Raw genomic sequence first — 22,597 nt, 5'->3', positions numbered from 1 at the left:
GATGAAGGGAGACGTCAGACAGGGCAAGATATGACAAAATACCCATTTATAAACTATCAAGGGCTCATGCGGGAGGGGGGAGCTGGGAGGGAGGGGAAAAATGAGGACCTAATGTCGGGGGTTTAAATGGAGAGAAAATGTTTTGAGAAACGATGTACAAATGCGCTTTACACAATTGATGTGTGTATGGATTGGGATAACAGTTGTATGAGCCCCTAATAAAATGTTAAAAAAAAAAAAAGTAGAAAGGAAGGCAATCTCCTTAAAAAAAAAAAAAAAGTCTCCCAGGGGTGCACCGTTCCTGGAAATACTGCAATACCAGGTCAATGCATGGAGTGGACGGAGCAAGCTCCTATTCCATCTCCCTGCTCCAAAAATCCATTTAATATATTGTCCTCGGGTAGAGGACGTATCAGATATTAAACTGATAAGAACAGATACTACACTTGATTTTAGCCAAAAGGCCGAGAAGCGATTGGGCTACTTTCTATAAACCTCTCTCTTACATATGAGTTTCCGTGGATTTGTTTCTCTAGTCTACCCAGACTAACACATTACCTTTTTCTTCATACTCACGGCTAGTTAACCACCAATCTCTTCTTTTATACCTCTCTCTTCCATCTACTATTTCCCTGCGGCAGCTGGAGGAGTGAAAGAGGATGCGCAGTGTGATGTTGATGTTCTGTAGATCTTTGCTACCAGTGATGACAGGCACATTCCGTGGTTGAGAGCTGCAGGCAAAGAGAAATGGTTTCTGAACCCAAGGGATGAGAAAGTTAATCCCTGAACTCACGATGTCGTGAACTCCACGGAACCAGTCAGAGATGACGGCTCTGTGCCCCGCATCCACATTGTAAAGGACTGAGTTGCCGCGCCTCCCGCGATGGCTAAGGCCAGGCTGAACTTGCCGATGGACTTAAACACCTTGGCAGCCATGTGTGATTCTGTTGGATCTCCCGTTCAGCCCACTCACACCTGCTTTCACTCTGACCTCCACATGAATTCCCCCAGTAGACTTTTAAATCAAGCTAGCAAACTGAAAAATAAGATGTTCTGTTTTTATGTCTTGAAAAATGTTATTTCATCATAATAAAATAAAACTCACTTACTCAACTTTCGAGTGAATTCCAAATCATAGCAGCCCTGTGGAACAGTTTCCTTTGGGTTTCCAAGACTAACTTTTTACAAGAGTAGAAAGCCTCGTGTGTCTCCCCTGGATCTGCTGGTGGTTTAAACTGCTGACCTTGTAGTTAGCAGACCAACACATAGCCACTATACCACCAGGCGTCCTCAAAAATGTCTAGAAAGTGATCATCAAAAAAATGAACATGTGCCTGGCTCCCCAAACTTATTTTGAGTAAAGTAGCCAGGCAGATGTTACAGATCACTCAAAGGAGAAGATCACAAAAGGCTCAAATTTACATGGGTAAGGAATGTTGAAATTAATTTCAAGGGAGTGAAAATCTGAATTTTTTTTTCCAGTTGGAGGGGAGTTAACTGAATTTCACCCGTACAGAGTTTAATAGCATGCCTACAGACAAGAACATCCAATAATTGTGAGGTTGTTGCAGGACTGGGGAGTGTTTTTTCTTGTGCATCAGATAACAACGGACTCAATGGTACCTAATTGCCACGCGTAGAAAGAAGTATTTTGTATTGCTGACAGTAAAGGACTAGATTCAGATAAACTGGAAAAGTATGCTGTAATTATTGCACTGTTTTTTAGGTGAAATAAATGTGATTTTTTTTTTCTTATTCCAGATTTCTAACAATCTGTCTTACCTTTGGATCTAATATATTTTCAAATAATCTTGACCACAAAACACGCCTCCTGTTCTCATTAGGTTTGCCCTGATGACTTAACATGAGTGTGCCAAGAATGTTAGTGTATCATGTAGGCCTTCTTAAATTGGCTTTAGAGTACCTGAGTAGGGCTGCTAACCAGAAAGTTGGAGGCTCTAGTCCACCCAGAAGCCCCTGAAGAAAGCCTGCCCATCTGAAAAATCAGCCACTGAAAACTAGAGTTACTCAGAATTGACTTGTCGGCAGGCATCTGGTAGTAGTAAGTTTGCTTTGCTGGAAATTTATATTCCAGTACAAAAGAAAACATTCACAATGAACCTACTTTAATTATGATACTGTCATGCGAATTAAGTCGATTCAGTAAAATTTTCCCTATTCCAGTGGTTCAGGGAGATATGACTTGGGAAATTTACCAAAGAGAAGTTTACTGAATTATCATGGGTAGCCTTTTTTTTTTTTTTTAAGACATGGGTAGCCTTAAAAGGAAGAGAAAGGACTTTCATATATCCAGAAATTAAAACTAATTCAAATAACTATAGTGATCCCTTATCAGCTCATTCAGTCAATGAGAATTAATTCTCATTTCACTAGATATTTTTTTGTTTAGGGGGGTGTGTGTGTGTATGTGTATATATATGTGTGTGTGTGTGTACACGTCCTAAAAAGGGTTCTGGAAATTCTGACTCAGTCCTCTGGAATGGTTGGGAAGTTGTCCAGTTGTCCAGGCGATGCCATTAATATCCTGTATCCAATAGTTTATTCTTTGAAGTTTCAGTAGTTTGGAATATCTACTTTATTTCTTTTCCAAAGATGATCCTCATATTGAAGGGTCAAACTCTGGCCTCTAGTTGATTGTAGTGCCTTCATGCAACAGCAACATTAAAGGAATGTCTATGTAGATGACAGAGGCTTAAATCATTGTGGTTAATTTATTCCACAATGCTTTTGTGGTGATTGTTAATTGTGAAAGGGCTAATGAGAATTACAAGAATAATGCGCTTACCAAAGGAATTCAGCTGTTTTTGCAGTGTGAAAAATAAGAATAATAAAGGCAATCCAAAAATGTTTTAGACAAAATGACTCCTAGAATAGTTCTTTACAGAGAGAAGGTAGTGAGTGCTACATATGATTTCTAAAATGTGGGTGAATATCTTTGTTGAGGGAAAAAAATCTTGTTATATAACAATCTTGAGACATATATATCCTAAGAGCAAGGAACCTTGGTGACACAGTAGTTGAGTGCTTGGCTGCTAACCTGAAAGTCAGCTGTTTGAATCCACCAGCCACTCATTCCATGTGAGAAAGAGATGGCAGTCTGCTACCATAGAAACCTATAGCTTTTGAAACCCTATGGGGTTGTGTACATGGCCCCATTTAGAGACATTATGAGTTGGACTTAACTCAGTGACAAGAATTAAGTATATACTAAGAATTAAGTATATACCAACTATAAGAACAGTTAGTAATGTGATTCAGTAAGTCTGTCATAAGCCTTACATGTCCGCATTATTTATTCATTCATTTGTTTGTTTGTTTGTTTTGTCCTTTTAAAATTATTTTATTGGGGGCTCATACAACTCTTATCACAATCCATACATACATCTATTGTGTCAAGCACATTTGTACATTTGTTGCCACCATCATTCTCAAGACATTTTCTTTCTACTTGAGCCCTTGGTATCAGCTCCTCATTCCCGCTACCCCCTGCCCCCATCCCTCACGAACCCTTGATAATTTATAAATTATTATTATTTATGTCATATCTTACACTGACCGATGTCTCCGTTCACCCACTTTTCTGTTGTCCGTTCCCCAGGGAAGGGGTTATATGTAGATCCTTGTGCTTGGTTTCCCCCTTTCTACTCCACTTTCCCCTTCCCCTCCTGGTATCACTACTCTCATTGGTCCTGAGGGGTTTATCTGTCCTGGATTCCCTGTGTTTCCAGTTCTTATCTGTACCAATGTACATCCTATGGTCTAGCCGAATTTGTAAGGTAGATTGGGATCATGATAGTGAGGGGGTGGAAGCACTAAAGAACTAGAGGAAAATTGTATATTTCTTCATTGCTACACTGCAAGCTGACTGGCTCGTCTCCTCCCTGTGACCCTTCTGTAAGGGGATGTCCAGTTGCCTACAGATGGGCTCCCACTCTGTACTCCCCCTCATTCACAATGATAAGATTTTTTGTTCTTTGATGCTTGATACCTGATCCTATCGACACCTCGTGATCACACAGGCTGGTGTGCTTCTTCCATGTGGGCTTTGTTGCTTCTCTAGCTGTTTTTCAATATATGAAACCCAGGACTGATGAACTTGTAGAGACAGCACGTAGAATTAGGGTTCCTGAGAGGTACAGTGGGAAGGGTGGGGAGGGGGGTTAAAGGGGAGATGATATCAAGGAGTTCAGGAAGAAGGAGTGTTTTCAGACTGTGATAGCAGTTGTACAATACTGCTTGATGTGATTGAACCATGGAATGATCGGAATAAAAAGGTTTTGGGGGGGGGGTAACGGAGTGTATTTTCAGTTTTACTAGGAGCCTTGGTAGCATAGTAGTTACTTATTGGGCTCCTAGTGTCAAGATTAGCAGTTCAAAACCACCAGCTGCTCCTCTGATGAAAGAGCTTTTCTACTCATATAAAGAGTTACAGTCTCGGGAACTCACTCGCAGGGGCAGTTCTACCTTGTCTTAATATAGGGCCACTATGAATTGGAATTGACTTTACGGCAGTGAGTTTTTGAGTGCTTCTCTGCCACAGCTGATTGCCAAATCCCAAGGCACAAAGGCATTTAAAAAATGAATTTATTATATGTGCAATTTTGCAGGGCTAATAAAAAGAGGAACCTATGACAGAGGTCTTTCTTTGGTTCTAAGGATGATAATGTTGTCCATAGTAGTTATTGTTTGAATGGATAAGAAGTGTGATGGGTGTTTCATCTGCCTTATTGCAAATGTTTTAGTGTAGTCACCAGTCCCAGGGAAAAGTTAAGGCCTCTTAGTGCTAACATTGAGATAAATGAGTTCTAATGCCAGTTAAGTTTCAAGAAAATGTTTTCTGTGGGAATACATTAACCCCTAAGGGTGAACATTGTAATCTTCATTGGGTCAGATGAAGGTCATGAGATCTGAAAGTCTCATTCTCTTAGAGCCAAATGACTATCTGTTGATTTGTTCAAGGAGCCCCATGTTCTCCCTCTTGTTTTTTTTATTGCAGAGTAGGTTAAGAGAAATCCATTTGCTATTGTCTGAATTGTATACTGTAAGGTATTATAGTGCAGCATTTGATAATATTGATTCTAGAAATAAACTATTTCCAACTTAATGGTGAGCAGGAATACTTCTAGTCTAATTCATATGTTGTGTAACTAGGTGCAAACATGTTGAGGGAAGGGCACTTTACCATTTACTACTGCTGTAAATCATGAGGCCCCCCCCCCCCAAGTCTGGTCTTTTTTTAATATTGTGACTAAGAATTGCACATGTACAGTATCAGGGGACTCTTGATGATTACATAGGTATTGCCTGTAAAGTGTTTAGAATAGAACTTAGTTGTTATGGATTCCATTGTGTCCCCCAAATATACATTGTAAATCTTAACCCCTATCCCTATGGTTAAAAAACCCTGATAGTGTGGTGATTAAATGCATGAGTGCTTATTGAAAGTTGGTGCTTCACACCCACCAGCAGCTCCATGGGAGAAAATACCTGGTTATCTGTTCCTGTGAAGATGACAAATTTTGACTCATAGCCACCCTCTAGGACAGAATAGAACTGCCCATGTGGGTTTCTGAGATGATAAATCTCTGCAGGAATAGAAAGCCTCATCTTTCTCATGTAGAGCATCTGGTAGCTTCAAACTGCTAACCTTGTAGTTAGCAGCCCAATGTGTAGCCTACTGTGCCACCAGGGCTCCTGCCTGTAAAGAGTACAGGCAGAGAAATCCTATGGAGTAGTTCTTCTCTACCCTATAGAGTTACTATGAGTCGGAATTGATTGGATGCCATACAACATACCTATGGTTTAATCGCATTTGGGAATGGATTGTCTCTGCTACATTAATGAAGATCAGTGTTAGTGTAAGATGTGTCTTAAATCAATTTATCTTTTAATAATATGTAAAAGAGATTAAGCAGAAAAGTGAGCAAACCGAGATGGAAGAGAGATGCCAAGCTATATGAAGATTACCCTGGAGCAGAAGTTCAAAAGAGACAAGGACCTTCCTTCCCTCAGAGTCCACAGAGAGAAAGTCTTTCCCTAAAGCTGGCACCCTGAATTCACTTCTAGCTTCCTAAACGGTGGGAAAATACATATCTTTGATAAAACAACCTGTGTGTGGTATTTCTGTTTTAGTAGCACTAGATAAATAAGATACTAGTAATTAGTAAGCATAAATGTTGATGTTACTGTTACTATTGTTGGTATTTAGTAGTCTGGAATTAGGTACTATATATTAAGAATTGGGGAATCCTGAATAGAAAATTAGGGCCTAGCAATATCTATGTGGCCTCAGCTTGGAATTTGGGCTTTTCTATTAACCTTGACACCATTTTGAGACTTTGCCAAAGTAGGACTTAGTGGTAAAGAAGTGCTAGATTTCAGAGAGCGCAGCCCAGTTACCATTAGGACTTGTGGAGAACCAGACATACTGAAATACAAGCTGTGAGAGCTGCGTAATTAGACCACTGCACACAATCGAAAAATGAATGAGTGTAGCTACTGGGTAAGGTTAGTACGGTATGGTAATTAGAACAGTGTCTTCCAAACCATTTAGACCATGGCCTCTAATAACAAATAGATTTTCCATTGCAACCCATCCCATGTGTGTGCACTTGTAGGTTTATAAACATTTCAATAATGTCAACACATTCTTTGTACTCTTCAGTATGTGTTAAGCACACTGATTTTATTTTTAATCTATTTTGCTTTACAAAAAAAGTTGGTTCTAACTTCCTAAGAAGAGTTTATGCCCTCCTAAGGAGTTGCGATTTTAAAAAGCACTGGTTGGATTAATCCTTTGAATACTGCTCTAGATCTAATTTGACATATATTGCCATCTAGATGTATCAGAGGTGTCCATCAGAGTTGGATTGGGGTGAAGATCTTTCCTTCCTCTCTGGCTCTCTCAACAGAAACCACACCAAAGTTGATGCCGACTCATAACAACTTTATGGGACAGAATAGAACTGCCTGTGAGTTTCTGAGACTGTGACTCTTTTTAAAATTTTTAATTAAATCATTTTATTGGGGGCTCATATGGCTCTTATCACAATCGATACATCCATCCATTGTGTTAAGTACATTTGGACATATGTTACCATCATCATTTTCAAAACATTTTCTTTCTACTTGAGCCCTTGGTATCAGCTCATTTTACCTGCTCCCTCCCTCTCCCTTCTTCATTAACCCTTGATATTTTATTTATTTATTTTTCATGTCTTACACTGACTGCTGTCTCCCTTCACCCATTTTTCTTTTGTCCATCCCCCTGGGAATGGGTCATCTGTAGATCATTGTGATCGGTTGAGACTGTAACTCTTTATGGGAGTAGAAAGCTCATTAACTTACTGATTTGGGAGCCTTATTATGGCTTTCTTCCTCTCCTCTCCTCACTGCAACAGCTGTTGTAGCCTGGCCCACGCCTCCTGGGTTGATAGTATTTCTGTCACAGTGTGAGTTTTCAAGTTGGTATGTACTCTTTCTGCCAGCATCATTCCCTGCTGCCAGGTCTCAGGGTTGGAAGTTGCAACTGATTTGTGAAGGGGAGGGATTTGGGTGCTTGTCACTGTGGACGGAACAAGGTGCTCTCTGCAACTCTGGTTTGTTGAAGGCTGAGTGTGAATGATGTCAGGCAGATCAGAGGACAGCTGATTCATTTGGGGTCTGAAATGCCTCATTGCTGCTTCCTGGCCTCTTAGGTCTTTGTTTAGAGGATTCTGAATATCATGCTTTTTTGGAGAAAAGTCCAAAAGTGTGAGAAGCCTAGGTTTCCTCTGGCTGGCAGACTGCATACCCCTTGTGTGAGAAAACTTCCTACAAGGACGGTGCCAGTGTGAAAGAGCAAACATTTGAGTAACCAGGAAAATGATGAAACGGAGGCGCGAGAGATTGGGAGCACCATGCCTTCGGATTCAGTAAGGAGGCTGGGGTCTTTGATTGGAAACTGACAATTGTCAGAAAGAGAACTAATGCCAACTAACACAGCTTTACTTGCCTGAGTAAAGACTGCTTCCTCCATGTATGCCAGGAAGAGACTGAGCTGGCTTCATTAATTCAAGGTCAAAAAAGTGGTCCCTGGCAGGGCCATCAGGAGCTTCTAATTCTGAAAATTGAGTTTGGGGCTATTTTAGGGATTCCTAGGTGCTGGAGGAGCTGGGTTAACAATCAAGAAAGCTTATTTTTTGTCTTGAAAAGCAGATGCATATTTAAATTCTCTGACAAAGTGACAAATACAAGCCTCATGAATGTGAAAAGCAAATGGAAAGGAAAAATATCTTCTCTTTTGACTAGTAAATTGCATTCTTGAGCCCGGATCAAGACTTCAGATCTTCCCTTACAGAACCAAGCTGGGGTCTTTCTGGGTTTGAGCTGAGTTTTATTTCTTTGTTGGTCAATAAGAAATGAATTAGATGAGGATTCAAAGATGGGAAAGCACTGGATTATTTAATGATAAATTGCTGAGGGCATTGTTCAGCAAGTAAGGGAGCCAGGGAAAGAAGGGCCCTAGCACCCATTCTAGCTCAGTTTTCTATATCGAACTACCGTCGTTTAACTCATAGGAGGAAGGGAGTACACTTTAGATTCTCTCCCTCCCACTCCCCCATGCTGTTAATGCTTACCCAGAGATAGCATTGCTTATTCAAACAGACAGCTTTCCCCCCATGGGTTTCGTGTTTCGTTAGGGCCCTTGGCCTTTGGTTGGCATTCAATGTTTATGGATAGTCATTAATGGAATTAATGATTTTACCAGACCTTGGGGAAAAAATAGGACTTGTTTGAAGAATATAACTTATAAGATTGAAAGAGAAAGACCTTATTCCCAGAGTGAGACTATAAGACTATAAAGACCACAAAAAATAATGTCTTCACCAATTAAAATATCTTTTAAAGTAAAGGCGACTTATTTGCAGAGTGGTAATTAGGAGCAAGAACAGGAATTTGGTTTTCATAGATTTTTTACAATCTTCGTTATGTATTTATCAGAATGACTAAACCTCCTTTTACGTGATAAGATCTAAAATGGCAATATTCTGTGTAAACATTGTTTCAATTAACAAGTACTGTCTTGTTGCATGTTCTTTTTAAAAAATTTTTGTTGTTGCATGTTATAATTAGCTGTAACTTATGTATACTAGGAAGCTTATTTTAGAAAGAATTCTTTAGAAAAGTGAAAAATTATTTTTTGAAAGGGAGACATTAAGCCAAATTAATGTTTTCACTTTTTAAGTTAAAAAAAGATCTCAATTAAAAAAAATTGAGCATACCTGTAATTTAAATACTTAGCTGCCCTCCCCTCTCCTATTGTATTTCTAATCAGAAATACACTGAAGCTAGTTACAGGGAGAATGAGTAGGAAGGTGAAGGTTTCCTTTGAATGCATATTTGGAAGTAAACAATTAGAAGATCACTAAGTTCATATCTGAGAATTTAGCAATAATAATATATGAAACTAACATTTTAAACACCGTTTAGGTGCTTATGTACTACTTAGGCAACTATTTAAAACTTCAATTATAGTTAGTTCATCAACTATATCATATCTTCCAGTGATTAACAAATGTGAACTAAAGTTTTACTGCCTGTCTTTCAGTTTAATGATCTTATTTCTTTAATAGTCTTCCGTTAGCCTTAATACATCAAAAAGGTTAGATTATTTTTTGAGAGGAAAGTAATACGAGAAGAAAAATTTAATTAAGGCACAATTTTGTATGTGACAAATTTAAGTGACATTACTTGATATAATCATTAGTCAAAAAGTGTTATGGAATAATCCACCGAGTTTTACTTTAACGGACATGTGCATATTTCTCTGGGCAGTTTTACTAAGTCATTGAGCATAAAACATTGCCTGTTCTTGCTAACTGATGAATTGAATATCCTTAAAATGTTTGATTTACCCAGAAGCTAAGTTTTACTACTTTGAATAGCCAGTACTTAAGATTTTGGTTTTAATTAAAGTGGATTCAGTTTAAGTTTCTGTTGTCATTTTGTTCTAGCATTGGAACTGAGATATGCTATTTGAAAAACAAATTTTTTTCACTTTTCTTCATCCTCTTGTTTGAAAGAATCCACTTGAATATGTTTCTTCACTGAGAAATTATTACTGATCTTGTTTTTTTCCTACTGTGGTGCCTTGTCAGAATCTCTACTCTTTGCCGAGGATCTGAAGTAAACCAGCATATGTTTTCGCCCACTTCGGCTCCAGCCCTATCCCTCACTAAAGTCCCATTTAGTGCTGATTGTGCCTTGGCCACTTCTCCTCTTGCCTTTTTCCTGAACCCACAAGCTCACAGCAGTCCTGGCAGCCCCTGTTCCAGCCGCCCACTGCAGTGGAGGTAAGGAAAACTGCTGTGATGTGAATGTGGGCCTTGGTGATCGCTTCTGACCTAATAGTCTTGATAGGGTAAGCCCATAACTAATTTTTAAATTATGAGGAGTTAATAAGAGTCATGAACCTGGCACAGACTAAAAAGACTATAAAAAGATTGCTACATTACAATTTTTAGATGATAGACTAGTATATCAGTACTTCAGACTAGTTGTGTGCCCATCCTGATTGTTGGATAGCCCTGTGACCATTTGAGGAAGAAGCATAGCATGACAGGATGCTAGAGCTCTTTAGAGCTTAAATAGTCCACACTCCAACATTTAGATGATCATGCTTTAGAAAATATGATTCCAAAGTAGGTTAAATGATTTGTTTAGGCTGATGAAATAGCCCTGCCTCCCATTTCTTCCAGCCTTCTTTTTCATATATTCAATATTTTTTGAGTACTTATTATGTGGCAGGTACTGCTCTATGCATAGAAAACTGAGAGCTTGGATTCAAATTAATAAGTAAATATATAACAAATAGTCATAGTACTATTAAGATAAAGTATGATAGGCAGAGTAGAGGATGTGTGGCTAAGTGTTGCCATTTATGAGATGATCACACAGGTCCTCAAGGATGTGTTGATAAATGAGCAAAGACTAAAGGAAGTCACAGAGCCAGAAAGGAAAAAAATGGAGGAACAGTTTGTACCAGGCCAAGGTACAGTAAGTGTTAAGTGCCTGCTTAATAAGTTTGCGTTGTGTGTTCTTAGTGCAACAAAGAGGCCGGTGAGGCTGGTGAATAAGGTCTGAGATGTGGGCAAACCACATTAGTAAAATATTAAAAGCCATTTTCAGGACTTTTGCTTCGATGTTAAATGAGATGAAAAGCTACTGGAGGATTTGAAGTGGAAGAATGACTTGATCTGACAGATTAAAAGGCTATGGAATAATTGTGTAAGAGTGGTTGTTTGAACTTGTACAGGTAATAAGGCATGGTCAGATTTGGGGTTACATTTTGAAAGAATTGATAGGATTTATTGGTGGATTGGATATCTGGTTTAAAGATAAGTTAATTATGATTTAAACTTTTGAATTGAACAACTGGAAAATTAAAGTCACCATTAACAGAGACTAAGAAACTGCAGGGCATCATTAATTGGACATTTAGTTAGAGATATGTTAGATCTCTAAAGAGAGATCATTAGAAATCATTAGCATATAACCGATCAGTTTGGTTCATGAGATGATTCTGTGAGTGATTATTCAGACGAGGTGTTAAAGGATTGTGGCCTGGGAAGACAATGAGGAAAGCTTGAAAAGTAGCAACTGTCATACAAGAGTAATAAGAGTGATATTTTAGAAGCCAACCAGAAGGACAAAAATAAACATGGAAGGCGTGATTAATCAATGGGTATTTTTCTAGCTTTTAGTTAGAAAAGTAACCCTAGAAACTAAAATGTAATTAGAAGGATGATTCATGGTATGGATTTAAGTGGTATTATTTGATACCTTATTACTGTCTGGTGCTGTGGCGTAGTTTCGGATTCACAGCAAATGAGTATAGCAGAATGAAACGCTGCACACTGCCCAGCCTGCTCCATCTTCACAGTCGTTGCTGTTTGAGCTCATTGTTGCAGCTGCTTTGTCGGTCCATATGGTTGACAGTCTCCTCTTTTACATTGATCCTCTGCGTGACATACTGAGATTGTTTACCATTCTAAATGGTGGGACTGTGAACTATTTCTGTCCCTGAGTGTTCGATCTTCTTTTCTTGGGTAGTTTTTTCACCCTTGTACAGATCTCTATGCAGCTGAAAACTGAAACTAAAACCTTAACACCCCCCCCCATTTCTAGAATTGCCACACCAAAGGGGCAGGACTGTCAGTCAGAATCAACTTGGTGGCGATGAGAGTGGTTTGGTTTTTGAGAACTCTTCCTATATAGCACTGTCTTGGCACTCTGCCTAGCTACTTTGTTGTTGATGTTGTTAGATGCCGTTGAGCTGCCTCTGACTCATACCAACCCTTTGTACAACAGAATAAAACACTACTTGTCATCCTGATAGTTGTTATGTTCGAGACCCTTGCTTTGCAGCCACTGTGTCAGTTCATCCTGGTGGGAGTCTTCCTCTTTTACACTGATGCTCTTCTTTACCAAGCATGATGTATGTCCTTGTCCAGGGACTGGTCTCTCCTGACGACATGTCCAAAGTGTGAGACATTGTGCCATCTTGCTTCTGAGGAGCAAAAGTTCTGGCTGTACTTCTCCAAGACAGATTTGTTTGTGCTTTTGACAGACCATGGTACTTTCTATATTCTTCCCAATTCAGTGTCCTGCTTTCATGTGCACGAGGCGATTGAATTGGCATTTTTTTGCTCTTCAACACTTTAAAAGAAGTCTTGTGGAGCAGATTTTCCCAATGCAATACACCATTTGATTTTCTTAAATAATTTTTTAAAATTGTGAATTAGGTGGGAGTTTATATTTCTGACCGTCAGTTTTGTGTTGCACACAAAATTCTGTGTTTCAAGCTCCCTTCACCCCTGCTCAGTACCTTCTTCCTTTGCTTTCTCTCCTTCCTGGTATGGATTACAGAACTCCTTCACCCAGCTTTATTCCAATCTGTTAGCTAGCCTATTGTTTTTTACTTTCCTCCCTGGCCCTCCTTCCCTTGGCAACATCCAAATCTGGTCCTTTTGGACTAAAAGTCTGTGTCTTGTCTTTTCCCCTTATAACAATGGCTTCATATATTATTTTTCCTTTTGTGATTGACTACTTTCACTTAGCATAAAGACCTCTAGGTCCATCCATGCCATGAGGTATTTGGTGGTTTCATTATTTTTAGTGATGTTTAGTATTACACTGTGTAAGTTCCAAAGTTTCCTTTATCTGTTCTTCCACTGGTAGGCATTTGGGTGGTTTCCATCTTGCTTTTGTAAACAGTGCTGTAATTAACATGAGTGTGTGTGTGTCTATTCATTCTATGGCTCTTACTTCTTTATGCCCAACAGAGATATTGCTGGATTGTATGGAATTTCTGTTGTTTGAAGTAGTGCTATATAGCTTTCCACATGGTTCTATGTATTTACCTCCCCACCAGCGATGTGAGTCTTCCATTCTCTCCACACTTTCACGATTTGTTGTTTTTATTCGGCTGTAATTGTCAGTCTAAGGTGGTGAGATGGATAATCCCAAGTAAATTTATTTTATAGACGATGGCACTCACTATAGCACCTAGAGGTGAAGGAAGTTATTAATAAGTGGTAGAACTAGCATTCAGCTTTATAGAATCTGACTGTAATGTCTGTGGTTTTTAACCGTGCTGCTGTATTTCTGATGAAAAATATGTTATTGAGTATTTAATTAGCTTAACAAACTTTGATCAAATATTATAGTTTCCAGGCCCTGTTCAAATAACTTTATAATGTATAGTATTTGAACTTCTACTCTTGCATTATCAACTCTGAGAAAATTTCTGTTTGTTAAAGCCATCCACTTGTAGTTCTGTTATAGCATAGTAACTATTTTATATATATATAATATAGTAAGTAATATAACATAGTAACTAAGATAGTAACCTTGTTTAATAAAGGCCCCTATGTAGGAGATGGGAATCAATATTCATTGTTATTTCCATGCCATGTTATTTCCTTACCATCTTATAAAAACATAACTGACATCATTCAGTTCTGTTTTCTTTTACCACCACTAACAGCCACCATCCAGTAACTCTGTTTTGGTCTCTGTGTTCACACTGAGACGTAGGGACAGAAGCAGTACTTTGTGAATGCAGCAGTGAGCCAAGTCCTTACCATGTACTTGTACCCGTGAACATTAGTGATATGAAGTAAATGAACAAGGACAAACGGAAAGAAGAGAGAAATGGTTTTGTAGACAATGCATACGAGTAAAGAGCTGAAGTTTTCGTTACTGGCAGCACGTTTGACCTCTGTTTGCAGATACATGACCCAGGAAACAGGGAACTAGGATCCACACACTGCCACCTTTCAGTGTCTGGACTGAGAGCTATCCCCTTTGGAGTACAGCTGCATTACACTGAAGGGCCAGAAACAGTGTGTTCCTTTGCATAGTGGTGAGAACCAGCCCTGCTCAAACTCTCAAGCCTTTTTATTGCTTGCATCTTAGTGATATTCTTATTACCTTTAATTTTCACCACCACCACCACCCAACAGTAACTTGAAGGACAACCAAGACATAGTTTTTAAATGATTCCTGCTCTAACAGTATACCATATATATTCATGTATAAACTGAGTTTTTCAGCACATTTTTCATGCAGTTTTTGTGGTAAAATTCAGTGTCTTGACTGATATTCAGGTCGGCTTATACTCAAGTATAATTATTTCTTTCTTGAAGAGAAGGGATGGGTCTGTTCTAGTCAGACTTTGATGCAAAGGATATTATCTTTAAGGTGTCTCCTATGGGTATGATCAACCTTAAGAAGAATAATAGATGAGTTAGGTTAATTAACCTCTGACCTTTAGTCAACTTGCATATCTTCTAATATATACAAGGGGCTACCCTCCACCCCCCAAAACGGAAAAAACTCCACTGGGCAGACCTGTCATAGTACGCATTTTTCCCACTAGGTGAGCATCGAGCAACTTGCTATGAGTTAGTGCACCCAGTGGCATCACCTGTGAAAGGTCCCTCTGGTCACAGTGAATTTTTTCGGGAAAAAAACAAACAAAGACATTTTCACTCGAACCTCATTTTTTTGTGATGCCCAATTTAAGAGAAGAGTGTGCAGCTGTGAAATTTTGTTTCCAGCTCAGGAAAAATGCCACCGAAACTGTTGTGATGTTGAACACAGTTCACAAGGACAGCGCTATAGGAACAACTGAAGTGTACAGGTGGTTTTCTCCTTTCCAGAAAAGGTGAAATGTTGATTGAAGACAAACTTTGTTCTGGACGTTTAGTTAACTTCCTTAACGGAGGAAAATGTTCACAAAATTCATGCTCGAAGATTGACGACGGATCATTGAAGAGATGAGGAAATTATCTGGACTGTCTTGGAGTTAGAGTCAGAGAATTTTAATGAAAGATCTGGGAATCAGAATGGTTGCTGTGAAGTTGTACCCCGAGTTCTGACTGACCAGGAAACAGAGCATCCAGTGGAAACCAACCGTGCTTTGAAGGAACAGCTCCGAAGCACCTAGATTTTCCCCAAGATTATTACTGGTGATAAGACATGCTGCTATTCTTATGGCCCCAAAAGCAAACGTCAATCAAGCCAGTGGAAGACACCATCATCACCTCACCCCCAAAACTTGTCAAGTGAAATCAAAGATCAAGACGATGCTCATTTGTTTTTGTTTTCAATGTGAGAGGGATTGTGCATTTGGAGTTCATTCCACCAGGTCAGGCTATTAATCAAGCTTTCTATTTAGAGGTTCTGAAAATATGGCGTAACAGTGTGTGACAAAACAGGCCTGTTTTATGGCTGACAGTGGATTGGTTTTGTCACCATGACAATAAACCTGCTCACAAAGCCCTCTCAGTGCACCAGTTTTTGGCAAAAAAAACAGCATGCCTCTCACCCATGCACCTTACTCACCTGACCTTGCTCTGTGGGACTTCTTTTTCTTTCCATAAATGAAGAGGAACATGAAAGGACAGCGATTTGATGATGTAAAAGAGGTTAAAAATATATGTGTGTATAAATAACAAAACAATATATTAAGGGTTCGTGAAGGTGACAGGGTGGTGGAGGGAGGGAAAAGAGAAACTGCTATCAAGGGGCTCAAGAATAAAGATAATGTCCTGAAATTGTTAATATCAATATTGGTACATATTTGCTTAATATGCTGGATGTGTATACTGTTATATGTATGAGTCCCCAATAAAAAGATTTATTAATAAGAAACAAAAAATGAGGGAGGTACTGTCAGCCATCCAAACAGATGAGTTTGAAAAATGTTTCCAAGAATGGGATTGCTTGGAGGCTGGGTGTTCTGAGGTTTTTGGGGTACCCCTCATATACTTGTAGCCTATTGGTTGTCTCTCAGGCATGGGTAAGTGCATTATTGGCACAGCACCACTGGAAAAGTGCCAGTCTGGTGTCCCTGAAAAGAGAGGAGTTTATTCACAGCACAGTTTTAGCCTGCTGGGGGTAGAAGTTTGATGTTGACAGTTTTCTAGAACATAGAATGACTTAGGTACAACATCCATTTTGAATGACAATAACTACTGCAATGATTTTGGTGGTGGTGGTGTGTTAAGGGTTCTGATTTATCTCACTTCCCCTGCACAGGAGTTTCTTCTCTACAATTTCTAGCAAAAAAGGCTGTTCAACTTTTGCATAAATATCTCTAATAACAAAACTTTTACTACTGAAACTTGCAGCCATTGGTACTAATTCAGTAGTCTGTCTCACATGGTAAGTGAGGAGCTTTCTGTAGACTTTCATTCTGTAAAAGGACAGGTGTTCATTTGGTCTTCTTCCAAAACTAAGCAGCCTTTGAAAGCACTTCATGGGAGTCAGTCAGGATTATCTCCTGCCAAAGAGAAAGCACTATTTACACTTTACCAACACCTGCTTTTCTCCTTTTCCATTTTCTAAACAACAGCTTTTCAAAGTATTCCAAAGAGGAAAATCTCACAAATGTGTTCTTATCCTGACCTTCTGCACACCAGTTGTAGAAAAGCTTCTGAACGTAATCTTTCTGACTCTGTTTTCTGTATCATTAACATGGGGTAATAATATGCAGTGATTATTGTAAGGATTAAGTGAATTAATGCATAAACTTGTTTCTTAGTAGTCTGGGTAGCTACTAAAATAACTATTTAACTACTACCACTGTGGGAAAGCTCATCTGTGGCTGATCCACAATACTTTCTTGCTTTCATTAATTTTCCTGTTATCACCACTAATTTTATTTTCCCATGGGCAACTCTAAGAATCATTTGTCATTTTGCCTTGCCCGTGGAAGCTTTGCTGCCGGCCCAATAAGGCAGTGGCAGCTGGATGCCCTGTTATCCTTACATGCAGTCTCAATAATTGTTGCTGCTGAAAATTGGCTGTCGGGTTTCATCAGGACAGGGACTACAATGAGAAACACTGAAAATACACTTAAGAGGGTTATTTTTTTGTCGGCAGGAAAAATCCATCAAAAAGATTTAAGATGTTTTTCTCTCTCTCCTGTTCGTATATAAGAGAAGGAGCCACTTGAAGGAGCCACTGGAAAGGGTCTTCAGGAAGAGACCCTTCCTGTTAGGGAAGGGACAGTGTTTTCCTGATGAAAGGTAAAGCAATGAGAATCATACTGGCTATGAGTTAAAGGAAACTTTGTGTGGCAGAGAATATTCTATAGCTTCTGGCATCAGCTGACGCCAGAGAAAAATGTAGTTCTGTTTGGCATGTCAACATTTTTGTTTATTTGTTTTGTTTTTATCCCTTGGCTTAAATGCAGCAAGTTGAAGCGTTTTTAAGATGTTTATGTTTCTGCTTCTGAAATTGGAAAATTTTCTCACTGAAATGTATGTACTTCCTTTTTAGAACTTAGTATTATCGGAAAATCCCCAATCATTCAGAAAATAAAGAGTAGTATTACATCCCCACCATCAATGTTACCAACTGATGACCAATATTATTTCATTTATGACCCCATCCCCATTATTTTGAAGCAAATATCAGATATGTAATTTTGTCTATATTTATATATATTTCAAAAGATGAGGATTAAAAAAACAAATTTAGATATTTATTTGGTGGTGGCAGTTATCAGGAAATTTTGAGCAGGTGATTGATGTGATCTTTTGGTAGTTTTCTTTAAATGTACTACTAGAGTTATATTTGAATCATGAATAACAACAATTAAAATGAGAATAATAACTGTTGACACATTACTTACTGTTTGCTATAAATTTCTTCTTCAACCCTACCATTCCTTTTCTGTATTATTATGTTAAAGATATTTCAGGAAAAACAAAACAAAAGAAACATAGATCCAAGAATGGGTTTGGGGCTCCAACTTATAAATTATAAACATTTAGTTCTCCCTGAAGATACAGTTTGGGGAGAGCGACCTGTCTGACTCACCTGCTTGAGGGCAAACCAAGAGGGTGTGCAGCAGACCAGTGATTGGAGCAAAGCCACGAAGTCCCTAAGGAATTCCGATTGTAGTTGGGGGGCAGCACTTGGCACCCCATCTGAACTGGTTAGGGTTTACGCCCAAGGGGACCACACTGGAAGTCTAAAGGTGTAATGGGCGGGGGGTGTTGGGTGGGGGGCTGGCACTAGACAACTACATCCCTCACTGCAGGTATAGCAATGGAGACTTTTAGGATATGTACTTTTCGGACAGGACTGCTGAAGACCAAAAAGGGTATATGTGTTGTTTGGTAAGTAGGAACCAGGGTATGAAACCCTGAAAGAAAAGGCGTCTGTACTGATGGATTATAACATATCCATCTATCTAACAGAGAGATATTCATCTGCTCTGTGTCAGGATCCATGATAGATTTGTGACTACTTGTATGATTTCTTTTCTTTTCTTTTTTTTTTTTGGTGTGTGTATTTATACAAGATAGGCAGGATATATGGTTCCTGGGGGGCATGCGAGGAGAGGAGGCGGGGAAGGAGAGTGGTGAGCCAATAAAGATGGTACAGGGGAATAGTAAGGGTTCTAAAATGGATGACGACGAGGAGGTAGCTTTTCTGGTCATGTCTGATCAATAGAATTGTATTTGAGAGGAATTTCTGAGAGGTGAACGATGGATAAACATAGTGGGGCAGGAGGAAAGAAAAAAGAAAGAAAGAAAAAAATATTTAGGTATACATATATATAAATGTAAAATTATTTAAATATAGGTGTATTTGTTCATATATATTTATAAATGCAAATGCACCAAGGAAGAGATGGACTTTGGGCCTCTACTTATCTTACTTCTGTACAAGAAGGTTTGTTCCAACAATGTGGCACTGTATGATGACATGATCACTGAAGACAAAATGGGTGCATAAGCAAATGTGGTGAAGAAATCTGTTGGTGCTCAGCTATTAAAATAAATAGTATCTGGGGTCTTAAAGAAAGGCTTGTAGTCAAGCAAGCAGCCATCTAGCAGGGAAGCAACAAAAGCCACATGTAAGAAGCACACCAGCATGTGTGATCATGAGGTGTTGACAATGAAAAGGTAATCAGGAGTTCAGAACCAAGCAACCAAATTGATGTGGAGGGGTGGAGGATGTAGTGGAGACCCAAAACCCACCTGCAAGTTAATTGAACAGTCCCTCTCAGAAGGGCCACATGGAAAGGATGGTAAATCCAGGGTGCAATATAGCACTGATAAGCACATACTATCCTCTCGTTCTGTAATATTTCTTTCCCTTACGATTACGGTTTTTATTTCTTTTACCTCATTACACATGTTAGACTTGTGTATGTTCATTTGTATAATTAAGATCATTGAATACATGAAAGGCAAGATAGATAACCTTTCAGAAACAGTAACAGCAGTAATGGTGCCCTGAGGGAACAAGAAGCGAGGGAGGGGAAGTGGGAGCAGCTGATAGCACTGATGACTGTATAACCCCACTCAAGGGGAGTGAACAACACATAAATGGATAGATTGGATAGTGTGAGATGCGGCAAAAATAAAAATAAGGGTTCCTGGTGGGGAGGGGAGGGATAAAGGGGAGCTGATATTAAGGAGTTCAAAAAGAAAGAAAATGTTTTGAAACTGACTGGTAGCAATTGTACAGTACTGCTTGATGTGATTGAATTATGGAATGTTATGATAGCTGTAAGAGCTCTCAATAAAATTATAAATACTTTTTAAAAAGAAAGAAGATATTAGAAACTGAAAACAAACTTGGGGGAAAAAAGAATTAGTTCTTATATCGTGGCCCTCCTCAATACTTGCCCTCAGGAAGATGACAGAAGACATGGGTGCTATAGCAAACTAGAGTGAAGAAATTAGACAGTGCCCACCTATCCGATAAAATAGCATCTGGGGTCTTAAAGGCTGGTGCCATCTAAGTGAGATGTCAGCTAAGTCTACATGGGAGAAACATCCCATCATTAGTCAATACAGGATTTTAAAGCACATAATCTTACTTTAAGTGGGGAATAGTATGAACCTAATTTGTGAGAATCCGATTTGCAGACAGTGGGAGCCCAAGATACATTTGTGGGAGCTACATAGGAAATAAGCCTCCGGTGATCTCCCTCTGTCCATAATAGAGGAAAGTGGTTACTAAACAGTGCACTGGAGAGATGCTATAGAAGGTCAAAGGAATAAACCTGACATGAATGGTGAAAACCTTGTCAGCTGATCCCCCTTCTGATACGTGCTGGACCTGATCTGGTTTTCAACATTTTCTCTATTTTGTTTTTCGTTTGTTCATATTAGGGTTTATTTCAGGTGTGTTATGTCACTGGGAGTCACCCTCTTAGATTTGTGTTACATGTTTTTCTGTTTTTTGTTTTTGATATATGCAACCCAGGATTGATTGATGAACCTATAGGGACAGCAAGTAGAATAAGGTTGTTTTTTTGGGGGGTGGAGGGTATGGGGGAGTAACAGTGGTAGTGGTGGTGGTAGTGGTGTGAAAGAGATACTATGTCAAGGAGTCCAGGAAGTAAAATAAAGTTTGGTTACTGATGTGGTAGCAATTGTACAATACTGCTTGATGTGATTGAACTATGGGATGATGTGATATATGTATTAACTCCCCATTTAAAAAAAGAGAAAATAGAGGTTTTAGAGTATGTGGAAGTGTTTCTTTAGTGCTTTATCCATAGAAAGGCACTAAGACAAACATTTGACCATTTAACAGTTGGATTTATGTACAAATTTGACTTAAAGATAGATTTAGAGATTGGGCTTCATTCTTAACCCAAGGAACACCTGTACCCATCTGTTGTCATCTCTTCCAACAGCTCTAGTCAGAACTCTGGGAAAGTCAACTACAGTAACCTTATTACTTCTTGCTAGTTCTCAGGTTTCCATAAATGGTCATTATTCTCCTACCAAACTAACTGTTGATGTTGATTCATTTCTGATTCTAAGGAGGTTTGTCAGTCATTGACTATGTTTCTTGCTTCTACTCTGCTTTGACAAACTACAAGCCTCACAAGTTGCTCAGTGTAAAAAGATGAACTCATAAGAATTAATGCCAAGTTAGATGAACTTTAGAATCATCTAACTTTTCCTGTGTTGAATGAGGATGGGGGTGGGCAGAAGGTGGTTGTTCGGTGCCCTTGAATTGATGATCACTCATCTTGCCACATGTGTGTAGAGAAGAATGTGTGTGACCTTTGGGAAGCAAATTGCTAGGTCTGCCTTCTAAGGGCCTCTGGTAGGTTTGTCGAACTACCAGTTATTTACCCAGTAGTGGAGTGCTGAACAGTTTACACCATCTATGGACTACAGGGGTGAGAAGAGTGGTTAGGTAATGTTTCACAATAGATAAGCACTTGAGCTTAAAGACCCAGCGAGTTAAGAAAACAACATGGAGGCTACATCTGACCTCCTCTGACTCCACATGTGAGAAGGAGAATCCAACTCCACACCATCCCAAAGCCGGTGCCACAAAGCACAGGTCAGATCTGCCACCATCGCCTGTCCTTCTTCACCTAATTCAGTCGTTCCTCCCATTGTCATTCTACCTCTCTGCTGGGTTTGATAATCCATCACAGTGACCACACAGAACTCAGACAATGTTAACGAGTATGGAGTTTTATTGGGAAAGTTAACAAGTTATCACAAGTTACGATCAGAAAACATGAAGGATATAGTTGTCTTGTCCACAGCAATGCCCTCTTCTCAACCACTGGCATGTCTTTCTCTGGTCCTAAGCCCCTCAATAACTCAGTCCCTTGGCTTCTGCCTCCTTTGGACAGGAAGCCCACCTGCCGATCTTGTCTCACTCTTTCATTGTCTCAGCGGTTTGGCTCTTGTGCTGTGTCAGCCAGGTTCCTTTGCTGTGTCTCTTGGTCTCCATGTCTTGCCCTTTACTGCTTCTACCTCAGACATGAGCTAGCATGTGTTCTGCTAGTGGCTGTTCTTTCTCTTTTTTGGAATCATTTTATTGGGGGCTCATACAACTCTTATCACAATCCATATGTACATCAATTGTGTCAAGTGCATTTGTACATTCGTTGCCCTCATCATTCTCAAAACATTTGATGCCCCTGGTATCAGCTCCTCATTTTTTCCCCCTCCTTCCCTGCTCCCCCCTCCCTCATGAACCCTTGATAATTTATAAATTATTATTTTGTCATACCTTACACTGTCCG

At 39.3% G+C, this 22,597-nt stretch overlaps 1 protein-coding gene and 1 non-coding gene across 3 annotated transcripts in view; one reads left to right on the top strand and one right to left on the bottom strand.

Moving 5' to 3' along the window:
• Positions 1–285: 285 nt before the first annotated feature.
• LOC115870280 lies at positions 286–476 on the bottom strand. Its single transcript, XR_004046644.1, has one exon. It is a non-coding gene; the product is annotated as a U2 spliceosomal RNA (small nuclear RNA).
• A 7,270-nt stretch (positions 477–7,746) lies between these two features.
• The window catches only part of MAST2 (microtubule associated serine/threonine kinase 2), a 75,445-nt gene continuing 60,594 nt past the window's right edge, over positions 7,747–22,597 (top strand). For both annotated transcript variants that reach the window (XM_045291818.1, XM_045291817.1), the window contains exons 1-2: positions 7,747–7,934; positions 10,161–10,355. In XM_045291818.1, the coding sequence (XP_045147753.1) occupies positions 7,885–7,934; positions 10,161–10,355 (245 nt within the window). In that variant the 5' untranslated portion in view covers positions 7,747–7,884. The remainder of the gene's footprint in view (positions 7,935–10,160; positions 10,356–22,597) is intronic.

Source organism: Echinops telfairi, unplaced genomic scaffold (genome assembly GCF_000313985.2).
Source record: "Echinops telfairi isolate 266 unplaced genomic scaffold, ASM31398v2 ScPeMD7_443;HRSCAF=831, whole genome shotgun sequence".
NCBI classification, from domain to species: Eukaryota; Metazoa; Chordata; class Mammalia; order Afrosoricida; family Tenrecidae; genus Echinops; species Echinops telfairi.
Note: the sequence above shows the minus strand (reverse complement) of the source record. Positions and strands in the feature narration are given on the sequence as shown.